Below are 23,331 nucleotides of genomic sequence, written 5' to 3' on the forward strand. Positions count from 1 at the left end.
CAGTCCGGATGGTAGGGCGGTTAGGGAGGGGGAAAAGAGGGCGAGCTAGACCCGGAGGCCACAACGCGTAACCTGCGAGATCAGGTTGGGAGACTGGGGGCGCTACCCCCGCGCCCCTCCCCTGAGCCTCTCAGCTCCTCCTCCTAGACACGTGACCACAGCCGGCGGGTCTCCTCGCTCCCGCTGGGTAGCTCGCTCTGTTTCTTCCCTCCCGCCGCCTTGCCCTTCTTCTCCTCGGTTCCCATCCCTCCGCCCTCCCCCCACCTCCTTCCCCACGCCCCAATAGCGACTCGAGCTGCGAAGTGCCCGCCCCTCCGCCCTATTCTTCGTTTGTTCATTGGCTGAGGCCTCAAGGACGCGTCCCGAGGGCGGGTGGCAGCCATTGGTGGGATGAGCAATCCGAGTTCCCGGATGAGGGAACATTCTGCAGTATAAAGGGAGCGGGGAAGGCGGGAGACAGCGCAGTTTGAATCGCGGTGCGACGAAGGAGTAGGCGGTGGGATCTCGCTGGCTATCTGACTAGTCTTTTCTCTGCCTTGCTTGTTTGAGCTTCAGCAGAATTCGAAATGGTAAACTTCGCGGAAGCGCTCGCAGACTCCGCGGGTTTTTGCCGATGGGAGAAAAACCCGTTACACACGGGAGATGGGGGTGAAGTGGCGACGGTTGGGAACGCGCGGAGACAGGATTTGGAAGAGCGGGGGGGAGGTGTTTTGTCGGCGGCGAGCGGAGCAGCCTCCGATCTCGCGGCGGGCGGCGACGGTTGGGTGGCGCGCGCAGCGCCGCTGGGGGCCGGCGGGCGGACGGAGGCGCGCGGCCGCGGCGGGCGCGCAGCGGGGGGCGGGCGGGCGGGGTCGCCCTTGCAGCGCGCGGCTGGCCGGAGACCCCGGCTGGGCACGGGGCCGCGCTCGCGCCTGGGCCGCGCCGCGGTGGGGGAGGGGCACGCCGCCCTGGTAATCCTATATTCCCCGTTCCTTCTTCGCTCGCGGGCGTGTGCGCGCCGCAGGCTGGCGGTAAGGCTGGGAAGGACTCCGGAAAGGCCAAGACAAAGGCGGTTTCCCGCTCGCAGAGAGCCGGCTTGCAGGTCAGTGGTGGTTCGTGCAGTCCGGGAGCCGTGGTGTTTTTCTTTACTCCTCTTTTCTTGTTTATCTTCGGTCTAGACGGGCGTTTCGTCTTTGCGTGGGTGATGCGGTGTCGCGACTTGGTTTGCCGATACGATAAATATCGAAGGGGGGGCGATCACGTGTGTCGATGCTGGGGCGCGTTGCTGCACCAGCGTCCATACCCCTTGCTTTGGCGCGCGTGTAATATTACCATCTTGGACGCTAACATCTTTGTGCATTTATGTTTGTGTGCTTAAAATTAAGTTCCCGGTGGGCCGTATTCATCGACACCTGAAATCTAGGACGACCAGTCATGGACGTGTGGGCGCGACTGCCGCTGTGTACAGCGCAGCCATCCTGGAGTACCTCACCGCAGAGGTAAATGGGTGTACGCTTTATAATCTGGAAAAGGTTTGGGGGGGTTGGGGGTGGCGACGAGAGGGAAGGAGGAAAGTGATGCAAGAAAAACTCCCAGGCTCTAAACGCGGCAAGAAGCTTCTGAGAACGCTAGAGGGGGCTGGTGTTCATTACGAGATCCTACTGAGCTTGGTTGAGTTTGCTGCTCTTGGAAATAAAATTGCGTGCCCCCTTTTCAAGTGTTGCCATTCAGGTAGGTAGTGGAGGAAGGCGACATTTGGTAGATGTATCTCCGTGAAGATTCGATTCTACCCCTTGGGCATTGGTCTTTAAGGAAAGTTGGAAGGAGATTGATTAGAATCTCCCTTGTAGGTACTTGAATTGGCAGGAAATGCATCAAAAGACTTGAAGGTAAAGCGTATTACTCCTCGTCACTTGCAACTTGCTATTCGTGGAGATGAGGAATTGGATTCTCTCATCAAGGCTACAATTGCTGGTGGTGGTATGTAAATACTAAATTTTATTCCTTTGGAGAAAACATTCTTCAGTTCTTAGTAGTAATTTCTAGTCCAGAAGTACTATTTTCACTGATCTTCAGTGTGGTTGCATCATGAAATTTGGTTTATGTATATAACTGAATGAGTTTTTACATACTTGAGCTGTACATGTAAAGACACCTTCCAAGTTAAATGTCAGACTGTCTTGTTTTGAAGTATGGTGTGGTTTTTAAAATGTGTATATTAAAAAGTGGAATTAATCCCTGTCCCTTTCCTAGGTGTCATTCCACACATCCACAAATCTCTGATTGGGAAGAAAGGACAACAGAAGACTGTTTAAAGGATGCCTGGATTCCTTATTATCTCAGGACTCTAAATACTCTTAACAGCTGTCCAGTGTTGGTGATTCCAGTGGACTGTATCTCTGTGAAAAACACAATTTTGCCTTTTTGTAATTCTATTTGAGCAAGTTGGAAGTTTAATTAGCTTTCCAACCAACCAAATTTCTGCATTCGAGTCTTAACCATATTTAAGTGTTACTGTGGCTTCAAAGAAGCTATTGATTCTGAAGTAGTGGGTTTTGATTGAGTTGACTGTTTTTAAAAAACTGTTTGGATTTTAATTGTGATGCAGAAGTTATAGTAACAAACATTTGGTTTTGTACAGACATTATTTCCACTCCAGTGGATAAGCTCAATAAAGGTCATATCCCAAACTAGTTGTGTTTTAAATTTGCTTGATTGCAATAGGAATTCTTTTTTTTTTTTTTTTTTGAGTAGGTATCTCATACAACAGTAACCTAAGCATATTTCTTTTCTTGAAATTGAACTTGTAGATCAACCAAGTCAGAAGACCCAAGTATAATTTTTTTAATGTTACGTAATGAGCTATTAAAATTTTTTAAAAAGCCAGAAGCTGGAATGGGCCAAGTTGCTGCTGCTTAGGCTAAGCTTGACTGTCCCAGCTCAGATTGGCTGTGCCTGCTTTATGTGATGTCATTTCCCTGGTGGGCTCTTGCTGTGGTGGATATGGGGAAGGAGAGGGCAGGTAAAGGAGGAAGTCCTGTGTTACAGCTACCTCCACAGAGCGAACTTTCAGTTTAGACTTTGAAACGTGTTTTCTTATGCTACAGTGTTTTGAAGTCTACTTGAATTAAATTTTCAGTAGTTAACCCTTTGGGAGGCCATGCTATTCCCATTCTTAAGAAGTATTTCTTTGTAAGTCCTGAGTTAGGTGTTTATTTGCATGCAAACAATAACTTGAGTATTATTTTGGTTGAGTTGAATGGCTCATTTTGATACTTGCTTTGTGAGCAGTCCCTAAATTTTTTTTTTTTTTTTTCTTATTTGGAGGACATTACCAAGCAATAAGTAAGTGGTCCCTTTTCCCCCTTCAAAGAGACCAACGTGACATGGTTCAGCATTTCACGAGGAAATGTCCTGAAAATGGGAGAGGGGAGAAAACCCAACAAGTAGTTTATTTCTCTGATGGTAACACATTAAAAAGGTGGCTCCCGCCTTGTTTGGGTCATAAAGGATGAGGATTTGGGCTTTTCACGAGAAAAATTTGCAAAAAGTACAAAGTGTCCACACCTTCTGGATGTACTGAGAGACAATTTAATGGAATATGGGTCAGAAAAATGGTGTGTAGCTGAAATAAAACAACCCGTGGTTAGGACCAACCGAGGCTCTGATGCGCTTCTAAACACCTGTACCGGAAGCGCTGCATAGGGACTGACAGCGCCGGTACTCACCTGACCGAAACCTCCCAAGGCTTAAGGGGGCCCAGAGGCGAGCCCTTCGATCCCTGGGAATTTTCCTGTAGGGAGCATCCCCAGACCCTTCCGTTGCCCCGGCCGCCTGGAAGGCGGTTCCTGCCTGCGCTGGCCGCCCTGGGAGGTCAGGGGGCACGGCGCTGTCGAGGCGGGTGGCCGGGTCCCCTACCTCGGCGCAGTCCCCCGGCGGGCCGCGGGGCTGGTATCGCCCGCCTCCCCTCCCAACCCCGAAGTTGGTCGGCTCCGAGCCTGCCGGCGCAGCGCACGGACAGGCGAGTCCGCACCGACGTCCAGGCCCGGGAGCTCGGTCCGGGGGCCCGGAGGGATGCGACTCGCGTTGTAGCGGCCCGCGGGGGGCGGGGAGGCCGCCGTGAGGAGGCGGAGCCGAGAGCCCGCCAGTCCGCCGGGGCCGCCGCCACGGTCCTCTGCTCTCCTCCCCGCTCGCCACCGCACGCCCCCACCCCGGGCCGGCTCGCCTCCATCGCGGCCGCGGCTTCCGTCCTCCGTAGCTGCGCCGCCGGAGGAAACGGAAGAAAGCGCAAGCCATGGAGGGGAACCGGGATGAGGCGGAGAAATGTGTCGAGATCGCCCGGGAGGCCCTGAACGCCGGCAACCGCGAGAAGGCCCAGCGCTTCCTGCAGAAGGCGGAGAAGCTCTACCCACTGCCCTCGGCCCGCGGTGAGGCCCTCGGTGTCCCTTCCCTACCTGCCGGGTCCCCAGGCCGCCGTGTAGCCCGCCCCCGCCCCCACCATCGCCCCTCCGGGAACCGGCGGGGGGCCCCCGGCCTGCCAGATCCCGCCTCAAGGCCCCCGGGGGGAGCATCCCGACACACCCCCGCCCCTGCCCCGACTGTCCCGGGCCGGGCCGGGCCGGGCCGGGCCTGGGATGGGCTCCCGGAGATTCCCTCTGCACCAGCTTGCCTTCGAGATGCCGGCTCTCAGCTGACTGGCGAGTGTTGCCGGTACCCCGGTCCGTTTTGTAAAGACTAGCTTCATTCTCCTAGGAGATTTGTCCGTCTTACCTGAGTCGGGCGTTATATATGGATGTTTGGTTGTGTGGCCCCCCCTGCCAATGCATCCTCACCCCCAGATAAGGCCTAGGCCCCTAATGAGGTGAGGAATGGGGAATTCTAGTGGCTAACGTACAGGTCTCGGTTCCACCACCTCTGGGGTAGAACACGGTTTCCAAAGCAAACATTTCGAATACCTGAGATGACATTGCTTTTCCCTAGTCGAGAGTTTCTTTAGAAGAGAGGAGCACAAATTTGGCAAGAATCATAGTCAGCAATGTTTTCCTAAATAGTATCTGGTTTGGTAACACCATAATTCTCGATAAATGAGGCAAATCACTAAGGAATAGCGTACTGGACTGACTTTAGTTGAATTCGCTCTGTTCATGTCCTGCTCTGCAGGCTTTAAAGTATTAACAATAGCCAGCATTTATTGAGCACTTACAAAGTGCCAGGACTTGTGCCTAGTGTTTTATATGAATTGTTTCATTTACTTCTCAATACTATGTAGAGGTGAAATTCATTTGACCAGGTTTACCCATGTGTAAACAGATTTTTTGATGAATGAATGAATGAATGAATTTTAACCAAGGTCACAGAGTAATTAGTAGCAAAGTCATAATAGTACTTGAGCTTTCCAGCTGCAAAAATCCTTTAAATACTCTGCTCTATTTTCTTGCCAATAGGATACTGTTTCACTCGAGGTCCAAGGTATTTCCAGGTTAAAAAATTATCGATAAGTTCGAACTCGAGGCTGTTTTATTGTCTTCTCAATTTTTTTACATTGTTGAAGCCTTTGTATTCTTTGCTTTCCTCATTTTCTTTACATTCCTGTTGAATACTGCACCAGGGAGGACAGGAAAAGGAAGTGAAAGAAAAAGGAATTAATATTTTTTTAAGTGTGGCAAAAATACATAATAAAAGTAAGTACTTAACCATTTTTGAGTATACAGTTCAGTAGTATTAACCATTTTCATACTGCTGTGTAACAGATCTCCAGAAGTTTTTCATCTTACAGAACTAAAATTATGTGCCAATGAAAACAACTCCCCATTTGCTCTGCCTGCCAGCCCGTCACAACACCATTCTTTATTTTTAAAACTTGACTACTTTAGGTACCTTATATAAGTGAAATCATACAGTATTCGTCTTTTTTGACTGCCTTATTTCCCTTAGCATAATGTCCTTTGAATACATGTTGTAGCACGTGATGTGATTTCCTTTTTTAAGGTTGTATAATATTTCATTCACACACACACACACCCACACCCACACACACACACACACACCCCACATTTTCATTATCCATTCATCCGCCAATAGACATTTAGGGTGTTTTTATATCTTGGTGTTGTGAATAATGCTGCTGTGAACATATGGGGGGAAGTATCTCTCTTCAAGTTTTTCTCGTTTTCATTTCTTTCCGATATACACCCAGAAATGGGATTGCTTGATCATATTGGCAATTCTGTTTTTAATTTTTTGAAGAATTACTGTATTGTTTTCCGTAGCAGTTGCACCATTTTACATTCCCACCAGCAGTGAGCAAGAGTTCCAGTTTTTCTACATCATCACCAAAATTTATTTTCTGTTTGTTTTCAATGTTAGCCATGTTAAAAAGTGTGAGGTGATATCTCATTGTGGTTTTGATTTGCATTTCTTTAATGATTAGTGATGTTGAGCATGTTTTTATGTTTGTTGGCTTGTTTATATCATCTTGGATAAATGTCTATTCAAGTCCTTTGCCCGTTTTTTAATTGGGTTATTTGTTTTGTTGTTGAGTTGTAGGAGTTCCTTATATATTCTGGATGTTAACCTCTTATCAGATGTATGATTCACACACTTTTTTCTCCCATTCTAGTAGGAAATCTTATTGTGTCCTTTGATGCACAGAAGTTAAGTTTGATGTAGTCTCGTTTGTCTATTTTTGCTTTTATCGCCTGTGCTTTTGGTGTTGTATCCAAGAAATCATTTTCCAGAGTTAAAATTTTTGCATACCGTATGGATACATGATTTCATTTTAGTCATTATCTAGTCCTAGAGGGACAGTTTTGACATTAAGCAAGTAACCCTTAAGACAATACCTTGGCATTTGAAAGCCCATCTCCTCCACCTACTAGTTTGTAACGTTAATCTTGGGCAAGTAGGATAACCTCGCCAGCCTTTGGCATTTTCATCTGCAAAATGGGACAATAATGTACCAATTTCATAGGGCTGTTGTGAGGATTAAAAGAGTTAATACACATGGAAAGCATTTGACAGTAACCTCTCAGGTGGTTCAGTATCATTTCTATTTAACAAATGTGAGGCTCTGAGAAGTTTTAAACTTTTAGCCTGTCATTTTTGTATAACCAATTTGAGGTTTTTGTTATTTGTTTAATGCTTCATTGAGAAACTTTATTCTTTGAGTGTTTGTTGTCATTGTTGTTTTAAGTAAGCTCTCTGCCCAACTTGGGACTTGAGCTCACAAGCCTGAGATCAAGAGTTGCATAATCTACCAACTGAGCCAGCCAGGAGCCCCTATCAGATAAGCAATTTGAATCAGTCTGCTAAAGGATACTGTAAGATCTCAAAGCACAACACAATTTTTGCTCTCAAAAACATGAATATAGAAAAAATTAAGAAAAATAACGGTGAAAATTAGTGATACAATGCCTTGTAGAGACAGTATGTGATTACCAAGTAAAGTGATAGGTTACGGTTGTGGTGTAGTCTGAAAACCTTAGTTCAGATGCAGACTTTGCCTCTGACAGTTTTGTAACCTGGGACAAGTTACTTAGCATCTCTAAGCCTTGTTTAGTTATATGTGAAATGAAGATTTCATCACAGGGTCAATGTGAGCATTAGCTGAAATAAAGTTATGCACAAATACTTAGCAAAATATATTTTACATAAAATGTTCTCAGAAGAGGTTTATTGGAATCATTTAAGAATTTAGGGGAGGGAAAGGTCTAGAACATTTGTGTAAGTCCTGAGAAAATATTTAATGTAGAAAGAAATTGAAGCTGTCAGTTAAAATGAAATTTTAAAGTGTTATCCCTGAATTTCCCTTTGCTCAACTACCGTGAAACTCTTATAACTCAGAGTTTTGACTACAGGTTTCTCTGGATGTGTTTTCATACTAAGATAGATAAAGGAAAACATTGCATTTTGACTTCTGTTATTCTTATACAGTGAATGGGAAAATGTAAGACTAAATTCTAAGTAAATTCCAGAATTTTTATTCTCTACATTTTATTTTTGCCAGGTGAGCAGTCTGATTGATAAAACACTTTGAAAAATTGGCAAGAATTTTCCTTGAGGAAAAACTTGATCTTCAAATGGATCTAGGACATTATTGCTTTCTATGTTTTTCATTGAGGATATTATTTTATGGATCATTTATTGCAGTGGACTTCTAAGTGAATTGAATTTTATAAATATCCAAATATTTTCATACTGTGAATTTAATTTATGTTCGAAAGGATTGATATGTAATGACTACTACATAGGAAATGTACATATTCTAGAAAAATAATTTCAGCAGGCAGAAAAGTAAATTACATTTTAGTTTCTTAAGCTGTATATTTGTTGAATTATTGATATATTTGGACTTGCACAGAGGGATACAATCTCACTGTTTTAACGCTTTACATTGCTATTTACTTAGCATTAACTTTAATGTTTCATACTAATTGGGGGGCAATTTTTAGTATAGATTTGTTTGAGGAGGGTTTTATTTGGAGAAAAGTATTTTGATTGTTTTTAAGAATTTCTTAGTAATTTGAACCAAGTGGTGGCCTGCAACTTCAAAAAAAGGCCATCCTGTATCCGCTTTAATGAGTGGATAGCTCATGTGTGATTTGCAACATCTCTCGGCACTATAACAATTAAAATAGTCCTCTGTTTTTCCCTCATGTGAGAGCTTTGTGTATAGATTTTTCCTTTTTTTTGCTACGTTATTTTAAAATTTAAATCTAATAAAAAATTCAAAGTTCTGTTCCTCTTTTATCACTTAAAATAGTAAAATAAAGCTTTTTAAACTGTCATTACACATCTGGAGTATTAGCCAACCTATTCCTTTTAAGGCAATTCCATTTTCTTTCTATTTCTGACTTAATTAAAATTTAGTGACAAGTACAGATTATACATTCAGAACAATTATTTCAGTAACATTGAGTTAAGTGTTATAAAATGATTTCCAAATTTCAGCTAATAGCCAACTGTTTCAGACAGTATAGTTAAGGAAAGAATATTAGGTTTGGTTTTGAACCTTAATTTAATAGTTGTGTGACCTTGCATATGTGACTATCTTTTAGAGCCTGAATTTCTTCATCTATAAAATGGGGATACATTTATCCTAACAAAAAGGATCTTTTTTTTTTAAATTTTTTTTTTTTCAACGTTTATTTATTTTTGGGACAGAGAGAGACAGAGCATGAACGGGGGAGGGGCAGAGAGAGAGGGAGACACAGAATCGGAAACAGGCTCCAGGCTCTGAGCCATCAGCCCAGAGCCTGATGTGGGGCTCGAACTCACGGACCGCGAGATCATGACCTGGCTGAAGTCGGACACTTAACCGACTGCGCCACCCAGGCACCCCCCTAACAAAAAGGATCTTACAGTATCCTTTAGCAGACTGATTCAAATTGCTTATCTTTATCATCTATAAGTTGGGAATACATTTATCCTTACGGAGTCCACACTTCTTTGTAGCTGGGGAGACCATGAAAAATAAGACAAAAAGCCCTTGTCCTCTTAGAGCTTCCATTCTAGAGGAATGAAATATAAAGTATCTGCCGTACTAATAACAGCTCAATTCCTGTCATTCTCCTTTTCTTTGTGGAAACTTAGTTATCTCATCTGTAATTTTCACAGGATTATTATAAGGATAGTATGTTATTAAGTGCTGTAAGAATGTCATGTATTATTACTATGGCAAAAGTATTTGGATACTGCCTCGGAGTCAACAGTATATTATTTATCTCTTTTCTGTCACTTTTAGTGACCTCGAGTACAAAATAATTGCTTTAAGATTACTCTCCATTTAGATTCAGTTATTCATTCCATGCTTAGTTAACATGTGGTTCTCCCCGTGTTGCTGCATTCTTTCCTTGTGCTGTGCTGTGTATATAGCTGTCCTTTTCCTAGATTAAAAAGTCCTTTGCCATCAGGAACTATTTTAATCTTTATTTATTCAGTTTTTTTACCTCCTCAGTACCTGATAGTGTTTGTTTTGGCATGTATAAGCCGGTATTTTCTGGAGTGATAACCTGTTTATTTAACTTTATTTCCTTCAGTAAAGATGATTTGCTGAATAAGTAAATAAAAATCTTATAGCTGTAAGGCTTATCATGCTAATATATTCACAAATGAAACTTTTCAGTAATTGGGTAAGTGTGCAAAAATGTATATATAAAAATTGTCACTAGCAAAATTTGGAAAGAGTATAAATGTTCATCAGTGGGAATTGATTAAATAAATCACATTGCTCTCATATACTATGCACCTACTAAAAATGATAATATGCCTCAGTAATTTTCCACCCACTGATCCCTTCACCCTGCTTATTGGCCATAAATCCCCAGCAGTCTGCTGAATTTGGAGTTAAGCCTGATCACTCTTCTATTGCAATAGTCCTGTGTAAGACCTTAAAAAAAAAAAAAAAAAAAAAAAAAAAAAGTGAACCAATATTTATTGCTATAAAATGAAACACAGGGATGCCTGTCAGTCTGTTAAGCGTCCAACTTGGGCTCAGGTCATGATCTCAAGGTTTGTGAGTTCAAGCCCTGCCTCCGGCCCTGTGCTGATAGCTCAGAGCCTGCGGCCTGCTTCAGATTCTGTGTCTCCCTCTCTTTGCCCCTCCCCTGCGTTCGCTCGCGCTCTCTGTGTCTCAAAAATATGTAGCAAAAAATAAAATGAAAAACATGATGTATTATAAATTAAATAAAGGTAAGCTATAAACGTAGATTATTCTAATTTTGTTTAAATAGGTATAAAAACTCGACAGTTACCTAGAGTAATTAGAGTTAAATATATCAGAATGGTTGAGTGATTTTTTTTGTGTGGGGTTTATAAGTGATTTTTACTTTGTTATGTCTTTTTTGATGAGCTGAGAAACATTACTTCTATAATCACAAAAGCTGTTTCTAGTTTGTGAAGAGGAGGGAAAACATCCATTTGTTTTTCAAATTATGTATTTTTATTTTTAGATTTAGCTAATTATGGACACTACATAACAGGTGTGCAGTAGAAACTTATGAAACACAAACATATCTTGGTTCTTCAATTTTGGATTATTTATGTAAACATTTTTAATATTGTTTATTTACTTTTTTACTTGTCTTTAATATGAAGTATACTTAAATTAAATGCAGATTCCATCAGGGGCACCTGGGTGACTCAGTTGATTAAGCATCCGACTTCAGCTCAGGTCATGATCTCCCAGTTCATGAGTTCAAGCCCTGTGTCAGGCTCTGTGCTGATAGCTTGGAGCCTGGAGCCTGCTTCGAATTCTGTGTCTCCCTCTCTCTCTGTCCCTCCTCCTCTCAAACTCTGTCTCTCTCTCAAAAATAAACATTAAAAAAACTTTTAAAAACATGCAGGTTCCATCAAAACCCCAAAAGCAAAGCAATAGGTGTGGAAAGTGAAGGCATAAAATGATGTTGTATAGTTTTGAAAACAAAAGTGAATGTAGTCTGGTGTATGAGTACTGTATCTGCCCAACTAATTGCACATTATTGAAGATGAAATCTCATGTGATAGCTAAGAAAAATCAGATATGTTCTAAATTCTGACAGTATTTGAACTGAATCATATTACCTTCTCTGGCATTGGTTCCAGAGATTATTAATACAGAAAACCTTACTGATTCCATTTTTAAGATGCCAAAAGTGGATATTGAGACCCAGAGGTAATGGAACTTGTCCAAATTTTCACTCTTTGGAGTCAAAGGATGTTGGGTGTGAGTGCATTTACCCATGTAGCCATTGTTAAGCAGAGCCCCTATGCATGACATCGTAGAAAAATTTTCAGTATCATAAAACTGTTGAAAATAAAAAACAGTGGTGTGATCCTGCTTTAGCAATACTCAGCATCTATTAACATGGAAGGTGTCCAGAAACACACTGGAAGAGTTTTTTTGTGCTAAGAAGGAAAGGGAATGTGCAGATAACGTCTAACTTGCATGCATAGGGACTTTGTGTCCACCTGTAAATACTAAACACATAAAATCATTTTCATATCTGGCTCCACAAGTTTTAAAAAATAATTTCTTGGGGCGCCTGGGTGGCGCAGTCGGTTAAGCGTCCGACTTCAGCCAGGTCACGATCTCGCGCTCCGTGAGTTCGAGCCCCGCGTCAGGCTCTGGGCTGATGGCTCGGAGCCTGGAGCCTGTTTCCGATTCTGTGTCTCCCTCTCTCTCTGCCCCTCCCCCGTTCATGCTCTGTCTCTCTCTGTCCCAAAAATAAAATTAAAAACGTTTAAAAAAAAATTAAAAAAAAAAAATAATAATTTCTTAATTTATTAGCTCAACTATGTCTATAAAGAGATATTTCCCCTTACCTGTCTTACGGTTACACAGTAGTGTAGTTCATACAGGAAAGACCAGATAAGTGCTTGATTGCTTTTACTAGTTTTCAAGAAAAGGAGTTGGTTCCCTTTGTTTTCTCCAAAAGCAGCTAATTGGCACAGTTGACCCTGGAACAACATGGGTTTGAACTGTGTGGACCCATTAATCAGATTTTTTTTCAATAAATATAGGATAGTACTGTAAATGTATTTTCTCTTCCTTAATTTTCTTAGTAATGTTTTTTTCTCTGGCTTTTTTTTTTTTGTAAGAATAAAGTATATAGTACATACAACATATATATTACTTAATTATTTATGTTGTCGGTGAGGCTTCCTTGCAACCAATAGTAGGGTATTAGTAGTCAGGTTTTCAGAGAGTCAAAGTTACACAGGGTTTTGTTTTTGTTTTTTTGTTAAGTTTATTTATTTATTTTGAGAAAGAGAGAGAGAGCACGAGTGCAAGTGGTAGAGGGGCAGAGAGAGAGAATCCCAAGCAGGCTCCACGCTGTCAGTGCAGGGCCCGGACTTGGGGTTCAAACTTACAAACCCAACCTAAAAATCGTGAGGTCATGGCCCGAGCTGAAATCAAGAGTCAGATGCTTAACTGACTGAGCCACTCAGGCGCCCCTATGCAGGTATTTTTACTTGCATGTGGATTGGTGCCCCTAACTGCTGGGTTGTTCAAGGGTCAGCTGTATTTCTTAGGTCTTTGGCCAGTAGGGAGCCCCTTTAAATTTTTTTTTTTTTTCAACGTTTATTTATTTTTGGGACAGAGAGAGACAGAGCATGAACGGGGGAGGGGCAGAGAGAGGGAGACACAGAATCGGAAACAGGCTCCAGGCTCTGAGCCATCAGCCCAGAGCCCGACGCGGGGCTCGAACTCACGGACCGCGAGATCGTGACCTGGCTGATGTCGGACGCTTAACCGACTGCGCCACCCAGGCGCCCCAGGGAGCCCCTTTAGATTAGCTCCTGAGTATAGATTCCCAATAGTCTTTAATAGTTTTTATGCCGTTTGGTATAACAATGTTTCAGTCTCTTCTTATACTTTTTTGTAATAGATCTGGAATCAGTTATATCTCCAAAAGCCCTTGTTTCTTTTAGTGGAAAATGGTGTTTCAACATTACAATCTGGCACTAAGGATGCTGTAGCTACTAGATTGTTCAGTGTTTCTGGGCCATTTCAGTGTACAGACTAGGAAATAACTTTTTTTTATTTTTAAATTTAATTTTATTTTTTTTAATTTTTTTAACGTTTATTTATTTTTGAGACAGAGAGAGACAGAGCATGAACGGGGGAGGGTCAGAGAGAGAGGGAGACACAGAATCCGAAGCAGGCTCCAGGCTCTGAGCCATCAGCCCAGAGCCTGACGCGGGGCTCGAACTCACGGACCGTGAGATCGTAACTTTTTTTTTAAACTAAAACAGCTTATGAGTTTATGCTGTTACTTGTCATTCAAATTAAGCACTTTGGCATGTTAAACTTCTCTAGACTGTATTTCTTTCTTTATCTCTTTCTTTCTTTATTTCTTTCTCTTTCTTTCTTCCTCCCTCCCTCCCCCCCTTCTTCCTTCCTTCCTTCCTTCCTTCCTTCCTTCCTTCCTTCCTTCCTTCCTTCCTTCCTTCCTTCCTTCCTTCCTTCCTTGTATTTCTATCTCTTTTCTTCCACAATGGTAATAACTTGTTTTCAAGGCCATGGCAAACGATTATTTTTTTGCTTTCGGCTACATCATATATATAATAGTTTCAGAATAGCATTACCAACACTACTCCACTAATACAATTATTGAAGACAGGTAAATTGTTTTCAATATACTCCCCATTTTAAGTTTTTTTTTTTTTTAATTTTGAAATAATTAAAAATTTCTAGAAAAGTCACAAGAGTATTATAGACTTCCCTTGTGTATTTCACTCAGGCTTCCTATTTGATAAAACTTACTACGTTTGCTTTATCATGCCCTTCCTTTGTTCCCAGCTATCTCCCCCCTCCCCACGCATATAGGCACAATTTGTTCCGACTGTATTTTTTCCTGAACCAATTAAAAATAAGTTGTGGACATGATGCCCTGTTACTCCTCAATAATTCAATGTATATTTTCTAAGGCAAGAACACTCTTACATAACCACAGAATAATCATCAAATTAATGACTGAGCTACCCAAATGCCCCTGGTTAATGCTAATTTTGATCGCTTGTTTGAGTTGGTGATTGTCAGGTTTCTCTATTTGAAACTTCTCTTTCTTTTCCCCTTTGTAATTAGTAAATATTTTATAGGAAAATACTTTGAAACTGTGTAAATGTCCTGTCCCCCAGCAAACTCTCACCAACTCCTTTCAGCATCCATTGATGAGTGTTTCCTTAGTGTCTTATGGTTGTCAAATGGTAGTTTTCTAATTCTGTCATTCTTTCTATAATTTATTAGTTGACATCAATTTTACTTATTAGTTTGGATTCATGGTTTCTTATTTAATCCATTACTATCATTTTTAATTTCGGCAGAAGGAACCCCTTCAAGCTGACTCCTGTGTCTTTTTGACATGTCTTCATCATTCCTTGAGCTTCCTTACTTTCTGGCACAAAAAAATTTTCAGGCTCATTTTTTATTTTATTGCCCTGGGAATCAGCTATTTCTCCAAGGAGCTCTAATTATTTTTAGTGGACAATGGTACTTGGAAACTAAGATATACACACTAGATAGGCTCCTTGCTACAAAGGTGTCATTGCTTTTAGATCCTCTCAGTAGACAGAGGTAGGAAATACATGTTTGTATGAATATATGTACGTGCATGTAAATCTCTGTGTTATATGTGTTTGTATGTGGGCATATGCACACTTATAGTAATTTAACCTTTATTAATTTTGATATTTGTTTAAGACTCCCAAGCCTGCCTTTGCTGTCCACCAGAGTTCATTTTAGCCTTCTCCATTTCTATATTTGTAATTCCATTCTCTGACAGTGAGAAATGTGGCTCCTGTTATCTTCAGTATACTTATTTGTTCATTTTCCCCTATATTTAATGAGTTGCCTCCTTAACCCCTTTGGGGCAGGCCCTATCAATCTCAGCCATGTTTTTGGCTATACTTGCTTCTTGATTCCAATAAACTTCCTTTGTCCCGGCTTCAGCTGCCAAATGGTAGAGAAGGGAAGGGAAGAGAAGACCAATAATTTGTTTTTTCAAGTAAGAAAGCTGTTCAGTTGATTTTACTAGAATATATTTGGGTGTTGGTTATTTTGGGTCACATATTCTTGAATATGTGATTTGCCCTTTCAGTCAGTTAAGTATCCAACCCTGGATGCTGGCTCAGGTCATAATATCACAGTTCGTGGGACTGAGCCTTGCGTTGGGCTCTGTTGCTGACAGCACAGAGCCTGCTTAGGATTCTCTCTCCTCCCCTCGCTCTCCCCCGCTCACGCTTGCTCTCTGTCTCTCAAAATAAATAAATAAACATTAAAAAATAAAGTAAGATAAGCTCTTACAGGCATAGAAACTCCAGTCACTGCAAACTCTCAAAACTAGTCAGTGAAAAATCTCGTCCAGAACAAAGCCATACTGAGAACCTGATGGGAACAGGACCCAACTGAAGAGAGCAGGGGCAATAGAAAAAATGAGTAATTCCAGATAAAGAGGGGAAAGAGAAAGGAGTGAAGAGATCTTATATAGCAAGGAGCCATATTTTCAAACATTACCCAAAAACTGGAGAAGGATCTCTGTGTATTTAGAAAAGCTAACTACCCTAACATAAAAATGACTTTAAAAAATGAGTATAAAAAAATGATAGGACTGAAACTTGATACAAATTTATTGTGAGAAAAAAAAGCAAACAGGTATAAAATAAATCTCTAAAGACAAAGAAAATACATCACAAAGACTTGCCAACAAAACAGGTAAACACTATACACCAGTACTTCAAAACAAGCTGAAAAGACTAAAAAGTTAAAAACAATACGAAAGTACACCATAAATTAGAATTAGAACTGCCAAAATTATTCATTCAGAGCTTAGATGATAAAACTCAGGGAAGAATAAGAATGAAAAGAAAAAAATCAATTCAAAAAAGAAGACTAGAAGAAAAATTAATAAACTACAGTTAATGTTGTGTAAGCAAAAGAGAGTATTAAAAGGAGGAAAAATTTTAAATTAAAAAAAATAGAAAAAATGGCAAATACTGAAAACAGTTAAAGGACATCCAACAAACATAATAGGAGTCCTGAGAAAAAGAAAAATAAAGCAAGGGAATAAAACCAATAAAACAATAATTAGAGAAAACGTTTCTGATAAAAAAAATCTAAAACCATAAATGAAAGGCGCCCCATATGCCTGTAGGAGTTTAGTGTTGGTCCTGTCACTCATATGTTACTATAGTGAGCAAAACTCATTCTTTTTACATGCTTTTCTCAGTTTTGTCTTATGTGTTATAATATAGAAAGTCCCTGCAGGTTATTTTGGAGTTCTTTTGTTCTGTGGACTAGCAAATGTCCTGTTAACACCAATGGCAAAACCCACATAGATCTTGTAGCTGTTGGTGGATTGTCCCTCCCTTCTGGTATTTGGGGATTTTGTGTATGAGGTTTTGATTTTGCTATCTAATTGCTCAGACTTTATGAGGGAATTGGCAGAGATTTAAAATTTTTAGCTGCTGTCACATCCTTCTTCCCAGAATTCTCACAAAATTTTTCACATTTAAAAGTTGTGAACCCCTAATCTCTAGACCATGCTGGCTTCTGCACTCAGTGTTAACATTATAATGCATTAAATACAAACTAAACTATAGTTAACAATTAACTATATAACATGTGTTACACTTATCTTGTTAGTAACTAATAGGTTGGTGTCTAAGAACTTTTTTGTATTGTCTAAAGCTAGATATTATAAAAACTGAATTTCTTATGTATTTACTCTTGAATGCATTAACTAGGGAAAAGATACGTTGAAAGAAGTACTCATATATAAAAAATATAAATAGGGGCGCCTGGGTGGCTCAGTCGGTTAAGTGTCTGACTTCAGCTCAGGTCATGATCTCCCAGTTTGTGAGTTCGAGCCCCATGTTGGTCTCTGTGCTCATAGCTCAGAGCCTGGAGCCCGTTTCGGATTCTGTGTCTTCTCTCTCTCTGCCTGTCACCCCACTCACACTCTATTTCTTCTTAAAAAAAATCTATCTTTCTATCTACATAGATATATAAATATATATGTGTGTGTGTATATATATATATGAATAAAATAAAACATAAAACAACTATATGTTTGCAACTTGCCAACACTGATGGAATCTTTAAATATATATATATATAATTTTATATAAATTTATATATATGTATATAAATAAGACAGCTTTATTGAGATATAATTCACATATCCTACAATTAATTCATTTAAAGTATACCATTTCAGGGCTCCTGGGTGGCTCAGTTAAGTGTCTGACTCTTGGTTTCAGCTCAGGTCATGATCTCATGGTTCATGGGTTCGAGCCCTGTGTCAGGGTCTGCTCTGACAGTGCGGAGCCTGCTTGGGATTCTCTCTCTCCCTCTGTCTCTGTCCCTCCCATGCTCTCTTTCTCTTTCTCTCCTTTCAAAATAAATAAATTTTAAAAACGTGTTATTAAAAAAAATAAGGTATACCATTCAGTGGGTTTTAGTACATTTATAATTGTGCAGCCATTACAGCAAACAATTTTAGAACAATTTTTCACCACGAAAAGAAACCCTGTACTCATTAGTAGTCAGTCCTCATTTCTTTTTTTTTTTAATTTTTTTTTTTAACATTTATTCATTTTTGAGAGTGAGAGAGACAGAGCATGAGCGGGGGAGGGGCAGAGAGAGAGGGAGACACAGAATCAGAAGCGGGCTCCAGGCCCTTAGCTGTCAGCACAGAGCCTGACGCGGGACTTGAACTCACAGACTATGAGATCATGACCTGAGCTGAAGTTGTACGCTTAACTGAGCCTCCCAGGCACCCCAGTCAGTCCTCATTTCTCCCTGATTCCACCCTTTTCTCCCCACTAGCCCTTGGCAATGACTAATCTACTTTCTATCTCTATACATTTGCCTATTCTATACATTTCATATAAATAAAATCATACAATATTTGTGACTGGCTTCTTTCACTTTCATCTATGTTGTAGCATATATCAGTACTTCATTTCTTTTTATTGCTGAATAATATTCCATTATATTGATGTATCGCATTTTATTTATCCATTCATCAATTAATGAACATCTGGATTATTTCCAATATTTTTCCATTATGAACAATGCTGTTATGAACATTTGTGAGCCAGTTTTTGTGTAGATGTATGTTTTTATTTCTCTTGGGTATACGTCTTTTGTAGAACGCATGATTTTGCATGATTTCATAAATAGGTTCTCCCTTTCTGTGGATTATCTTTTTACTTTATTGATAATATTATTTGAAGGGATAGAGTTTTTAATTTTGATGAAGTCTGTTTTCTCTTGTTTTCCTTTTGTCACATGTACTTTTATCTAAAAATGTTTTGCCTGAATCAAGGTCATAAAGACATACTCCTATATTTTCTTCTGACAGTTCTATAGTTTTAGCCCTTACAGTTAGGTATGTGATCTATTTTAAGCTAATTTTTGTATATGGTGTGACAAAGGGATCCAAATTCATTTTTTTGCATGTGGACATTCAGTTGTCCCAACTCCATTTGTTAACCCACATGTTCTGATAAGTAGTATGTTCATTTTTGTTCAATTCTATTTTTTCATTTCTATTATGATTAATTCTTTGATACATGAGTTGTCTCAATTTTTTTTCTAACCCATTTGTGATTTTGCTGCTTAAATTTTTAAATTGATTTCTTACTTAAATGCATTGTGCTCATTCGATTGTGGAACATATGATTAATTCTTTAAAAATTCAAAGAGAAGTCATATAGAGAAAGACAGAGACCGTATGTTTTCACTCTTATGTGGATCCTGAGAAACTTAACAGAAGACCATGGGGGAGGGGAAGGGAAAAAAAAGGAGGGAAGGAGGCAAACCATAAGAGACTCTTAAAAACTGAGAATAAACTGAGGGTTGATGGGGGGAGGGGAAAGTGGGTGATGGGCATTGAGGAGGGCACCTGTTGGGATGAGCACTGGGTGTTGTATGGAAACCAATTTGACAGTAAATTTCATATTAAAAAAAATTCAAGGACAGTAACATGGTCTAAGTATATAATGTAGTCAATTTTTATTCTTTGTGTGCCTGTATAGAATGAATATTCACCAATTGGTGGAGATAATGTTATGTCTCCTAGCTCAAGCTTGACAAAGTAGATGTTTATATCATTTGTATCCTTGGTGATTTTTTTCATTTACCCTATGTCAGTTAATAACTGACATTGAATTGTGTTCAATTGTGTTAAACAGAAACATACTAAAATATTTTATCATCATGGTGGATTTCTGTTTCTTTCTTTTATTTTTTTCCCATGTTTATTTAGTTTTAACTTATGGAAAGTTTCAAGCATACACAAAAGGAAAGAGAATAGTATAATCAATTCCTATTGCCCTCTCATCTTTTATATGGCCAATGTATTTTCTCTGCCCTCTTATGTTCCTCCAGTACTTTAAAGCAAATCCTAGACATATCTATATTATTGTTTTATAGACTCAGTGTTTAGATTTTTTTCATACATTTACCACAGTATTTGCATGCCATTCCCTTTCACCTTTTCACCTATCTTGAAGCATTTTCCTTCTTTCCAAAACATATACATTACAGTATCCTCTAGTGAAATCTTAGTGGTAAGTTTTATTAGTTTTTGTTTCTTTGAAAATGGTTGTAATCTTGCACATTTTCTAGAAAGTAAGTGCAGAATTCAAGTTTGACAGTTATTCACCCGGAACATTTTGAAGATACTATTCCCATGTCTTTCAGCGCCATTATTGTTGTTGAGAAATAAAGAGGAAGTCTAATTTCTGTTTCTTTGTAGATAATTTCATTGGCTTCTTTAAAGACTATCTCTTTTTCTTTGGTATTCTGTAGTTTCACCATGAGGTGACAAATGAAAGTATGTCATAAGGAATTAAGTGACAGTAATTTTGAGTTTTTAGGTTTAATTTAGTAATATTCTGCTTCTAAGTGATGATTAGTGGTGTGTAAACAAGTACATAAAGGAATTAAAAAAAGAGCCTTACGTTAAATTCTTTCGGAGTATATGATTCTTAATTTGTCAGCTTTATAACTTTCTTCTCAAGATCATATGTATGTACATGATGTTACATGGCATAGTGTGCTTTATCTTTCCACAGCACTGTTGGAAATAATTATGAAAAATGGAAGCACGGCTGGAAATAGCCCTCACTGCCGAAAACCATCAGGTTGTGGTGACCAAAACAAGCCTAATTGCACGAAGGACAGCATATCTGGTAGTGGTGAAAGTGGAAAAGGCTACACCAAAGATCAAGTAGATGGAGTTCTCAGGTAGGGATAAACGTGAATTATATCTCAACTATAATTGATACTAATGTAACTTTTAAATGTTGTAACACCTAAAAAAGTACGTGAACTATTATTCAGTGGAGGAACAAACATGGAGGAATTGAACTCTGGGTGTCTTATACTTTATGTTATTTTGTCACATCAGTCTGTAAAGTACCGACTCTATGGAAGGTTCCATCTTTTAAAGTAACTATAAGGCACAAAGTTGCTTCCAGGTATTTTTCTCTTGAGGAATATTATTTTTATTTTTTGACACAGCATAGTATTTAGATAACTGTATTGAAAGAGGATGAAGAATTGTTTTGTCTTATGTATGCATGAAAGGGAATTTCATGAGAGGAAAATTGAGGACAATAGCAACAGCATTTTCAGTTTCCTACTTATATTAATGTAGAATAGTTTTTTTTTCTATTTATATTCTTTCTTTAAGGTCATCTTTATACATAGGCAAACATCATAATGTCCTCTCCTTTTTTAAAAATTTTTTTAATTTAATTTAATTTTTTAATTAAAATTTTTTTAATTTACATCCAAATTAGCATATAGTGCAACAATGATTTCAGGAGTAGATTCCTTAATGCCCCTTACCCATTTAGCCCATCCCCCCTCCCATACCCCCTCCAGTAACCCTCTGTTTGTTCTCCATATTTAAGAGTGTCTTATGTTTTGTCCCCCTCTCTGTTTTTATATTGTATTTGTTTTCCTTCCCTTATGCTCATCTGTTTTGTCTCTTAAAGTCCTGATATGAGCGAAGTCATATGATATTTGTCTTTCTCTGACTAATTTCACTTAGCATAATACTGTCTAGTTCCATCCACGATAGTTGCAAATGGCAAGAGTTCATTCTTTTTGATTGCTGAGTAATACTCCATTGTATATATATACCACATCTTCTTTATCCATTCATCCATCGATTGACATTTGGGCTCTTTCCATACTTTGGCTATTGTCGACAGTGCTGCTGTAAACATTGGGGTGCATGTGCCCCTTCAAAACAGCACACCTGTATCCCTTGGATAAATGCCTAGTAGTGCAACTGCTGGGTCGCAGGGTAGTTCTATTTTTAGTTTTTTGAGGGACCTCCATACTATTTTTCAGAGGGGCTGCACCAGCTTGCATTCCCATGTCCTTTTAATATTTTTCTTACTCTAATTATTCTGCCTCAGTGTTTTTAGTTTTACCTCCTGATACTCTTCTATTTACAGAGAAGAATCAGAGTTGGAAAATTGTGAACTGGGTTTTGGGTCTCTGGCTTAACTGATTTTATAATTAGGAAAAGATTTTCTGGGAATAAAATGAACCTTTCAGTGTGAAACACTAGAGAAAATAATGTTTTGTTTTCTGCTACAGCTTAGGGATGCCATATTAATATTGTACTGATCTCACTCTCTAGGGAAAGTAAAATGTAAGAATGAAGGACTCTAAATCGTGATTAATCAGATAATTCACATGGAGAGCGAATTATAGTACAGTGAACTAGCTAAGTGAGGAGTAGGTAAAACAACTTAGATTGTCTTTCTCTTTACCTGTTTCTGTTTTTCTTCTATTCTTATTTCCTGTTTTTCTCACCTTTTTTTCTCCATTGCTTTTTGGTTCATTCTTTTTTTTTCTTACCGTAATTTAGAATTGAAGTCCTTTAAAATAAAATATCAATGTATTTATATTTTTCTTTTTTCCCCTCTACATTTAGATGCTAAAGCTTGATTGTAACATTTTATCTGAGTGTGACCACAGATGTTGGTGTTTGGTGGGGAAAAAAAAGAAAAGAAAAAAGACTCCCTAATCATGGTAAAGCCATTTTGAACATGAATGGTAGTGAAGCACTTTTGGGTATAAGTAATGTTGCTCACTACTTTTATAACTAGTATTGTGTCAGAGGTGGCTGCATAAGTGAGATTAAGTGGATGAATAACTGAGAGACTTCCTTTTGAATTTCTTCAAGAAGAACCTTTAAACAGTGTGCTGGAATGCATTCCGGGAAACCATATCTGTTCGAAAACAAATTGTATTTTCTTGTAGAATTTACGTTTGATTGGGAGGGTATGTTCTTAATGAAAGACCTAAATGAAGTTAATTGTATTGTATGTGATTTCTATTTAGAATCATTTTTGTGATTTCTTTTAAAAGGCTATAGAACCACTTACCTGTTTTGAAATATCACCAAAAGAGAGTTGAAAGTTTGGGAGCATAGGAATCCCCTAATCTAGCACTATTCTTTTTAAAAAAATTTTTTTTTTCAACGTTTATTTATTTTTGGGACAGAGAGAGACAGAGCATGAACGGGGGAGGGGCAGAGAGAGAGAGGGAGACACAGAATCGGAAGCAGGCTCCAGGCTCTGAGCCATCAGCCCAGAGCCCGACGCGGGGCTCGAACCCACGGACCACGAGATCGTGACCTGGCTGAAGTCGGACGCCAACCGACTGCGCCACCCAGGCGCCCCCTAGCACTATTCTTTAAGAATCTTTTTTCTTCATTTCCTCTGCTCTCAGTTGGAAAGGAAAAGAGGAGTAGTTCAAGTCATAGTAGAAATAAGGAAGGAAGAACAGTGCTTTGTTTTGCTGTCTCTTTGAGTATTTAGGCTGGGGACATTTTGAGAATG

General features: G+C 39.5%; 2 protein-coding genes across 3 annotated transcripts in view; both read left to right on the plus strand.

Annotated features, from left to right (window-relative positions):
• Positions 1-412: 412 nt before the first annotated feature.
• H2AZ1 (H2A.Z variant histone 1) lies at positions 413-2,672 on the plus strand. Its single transcript, XM_086704512.1, has 5 exons — positions 413-569; positions 1,004-1,081; positions 1,365-1,478; positions 1,830-1,959; positions 2,233-2,672. Exons 1-5 carry the CDS (start codon positions 567-569, stop codon positions 2,292-2,294), a joined length of 387 nt encoding a protein of 128 aa, XP_086560638.1. The 5' UTR covers positions 413-566; the 3' UTR covers positions 2,295-2,672.
• Positions 2,673-3,966: 1,294 nt separating this feature from the next.
• DNAJB14 (DnaJ heat shock protein family (Hsp40) member B14) overlaps positions 3,967-23,331 on the plus strand; it is a 47,419-nt gene continuing 28,054 nt past the window's right edge. The window contains exons 1-2 of one of the 2 annotated variants that reach the window (XM_025921923.2): positions 3,969-4,406; positions 20,542-20,713. In XM_025921923.2, the coding sequence (XP_025777708.1) occupies positions 4,274-4,406; positions 20,542-20,713 (305 nt within the window). In that variant the 5' untranslated portion in view covers positions 3,969-4,273. Of the gene's footprint in view, positions 4,407-20,541; positions 20,714-23,331 lie in introns of both variants that reach the window. The other variant, XM_025921924.2, reaches the window with a different exon arrangement.

Source organism: Puma concolor, chromosome B1 (genome assembly GCF_028749965.1).
Source record: "Puma concolor isolate L17-30 chromosome B1, mPumCon1.1.hap2, whole genome shotgun sequence".
Lineage (NCBI taxonomy): Eukaryota > Metazoa > Chordata > Mammalia > Carnivora > Felidae > Puma > Puma concolor.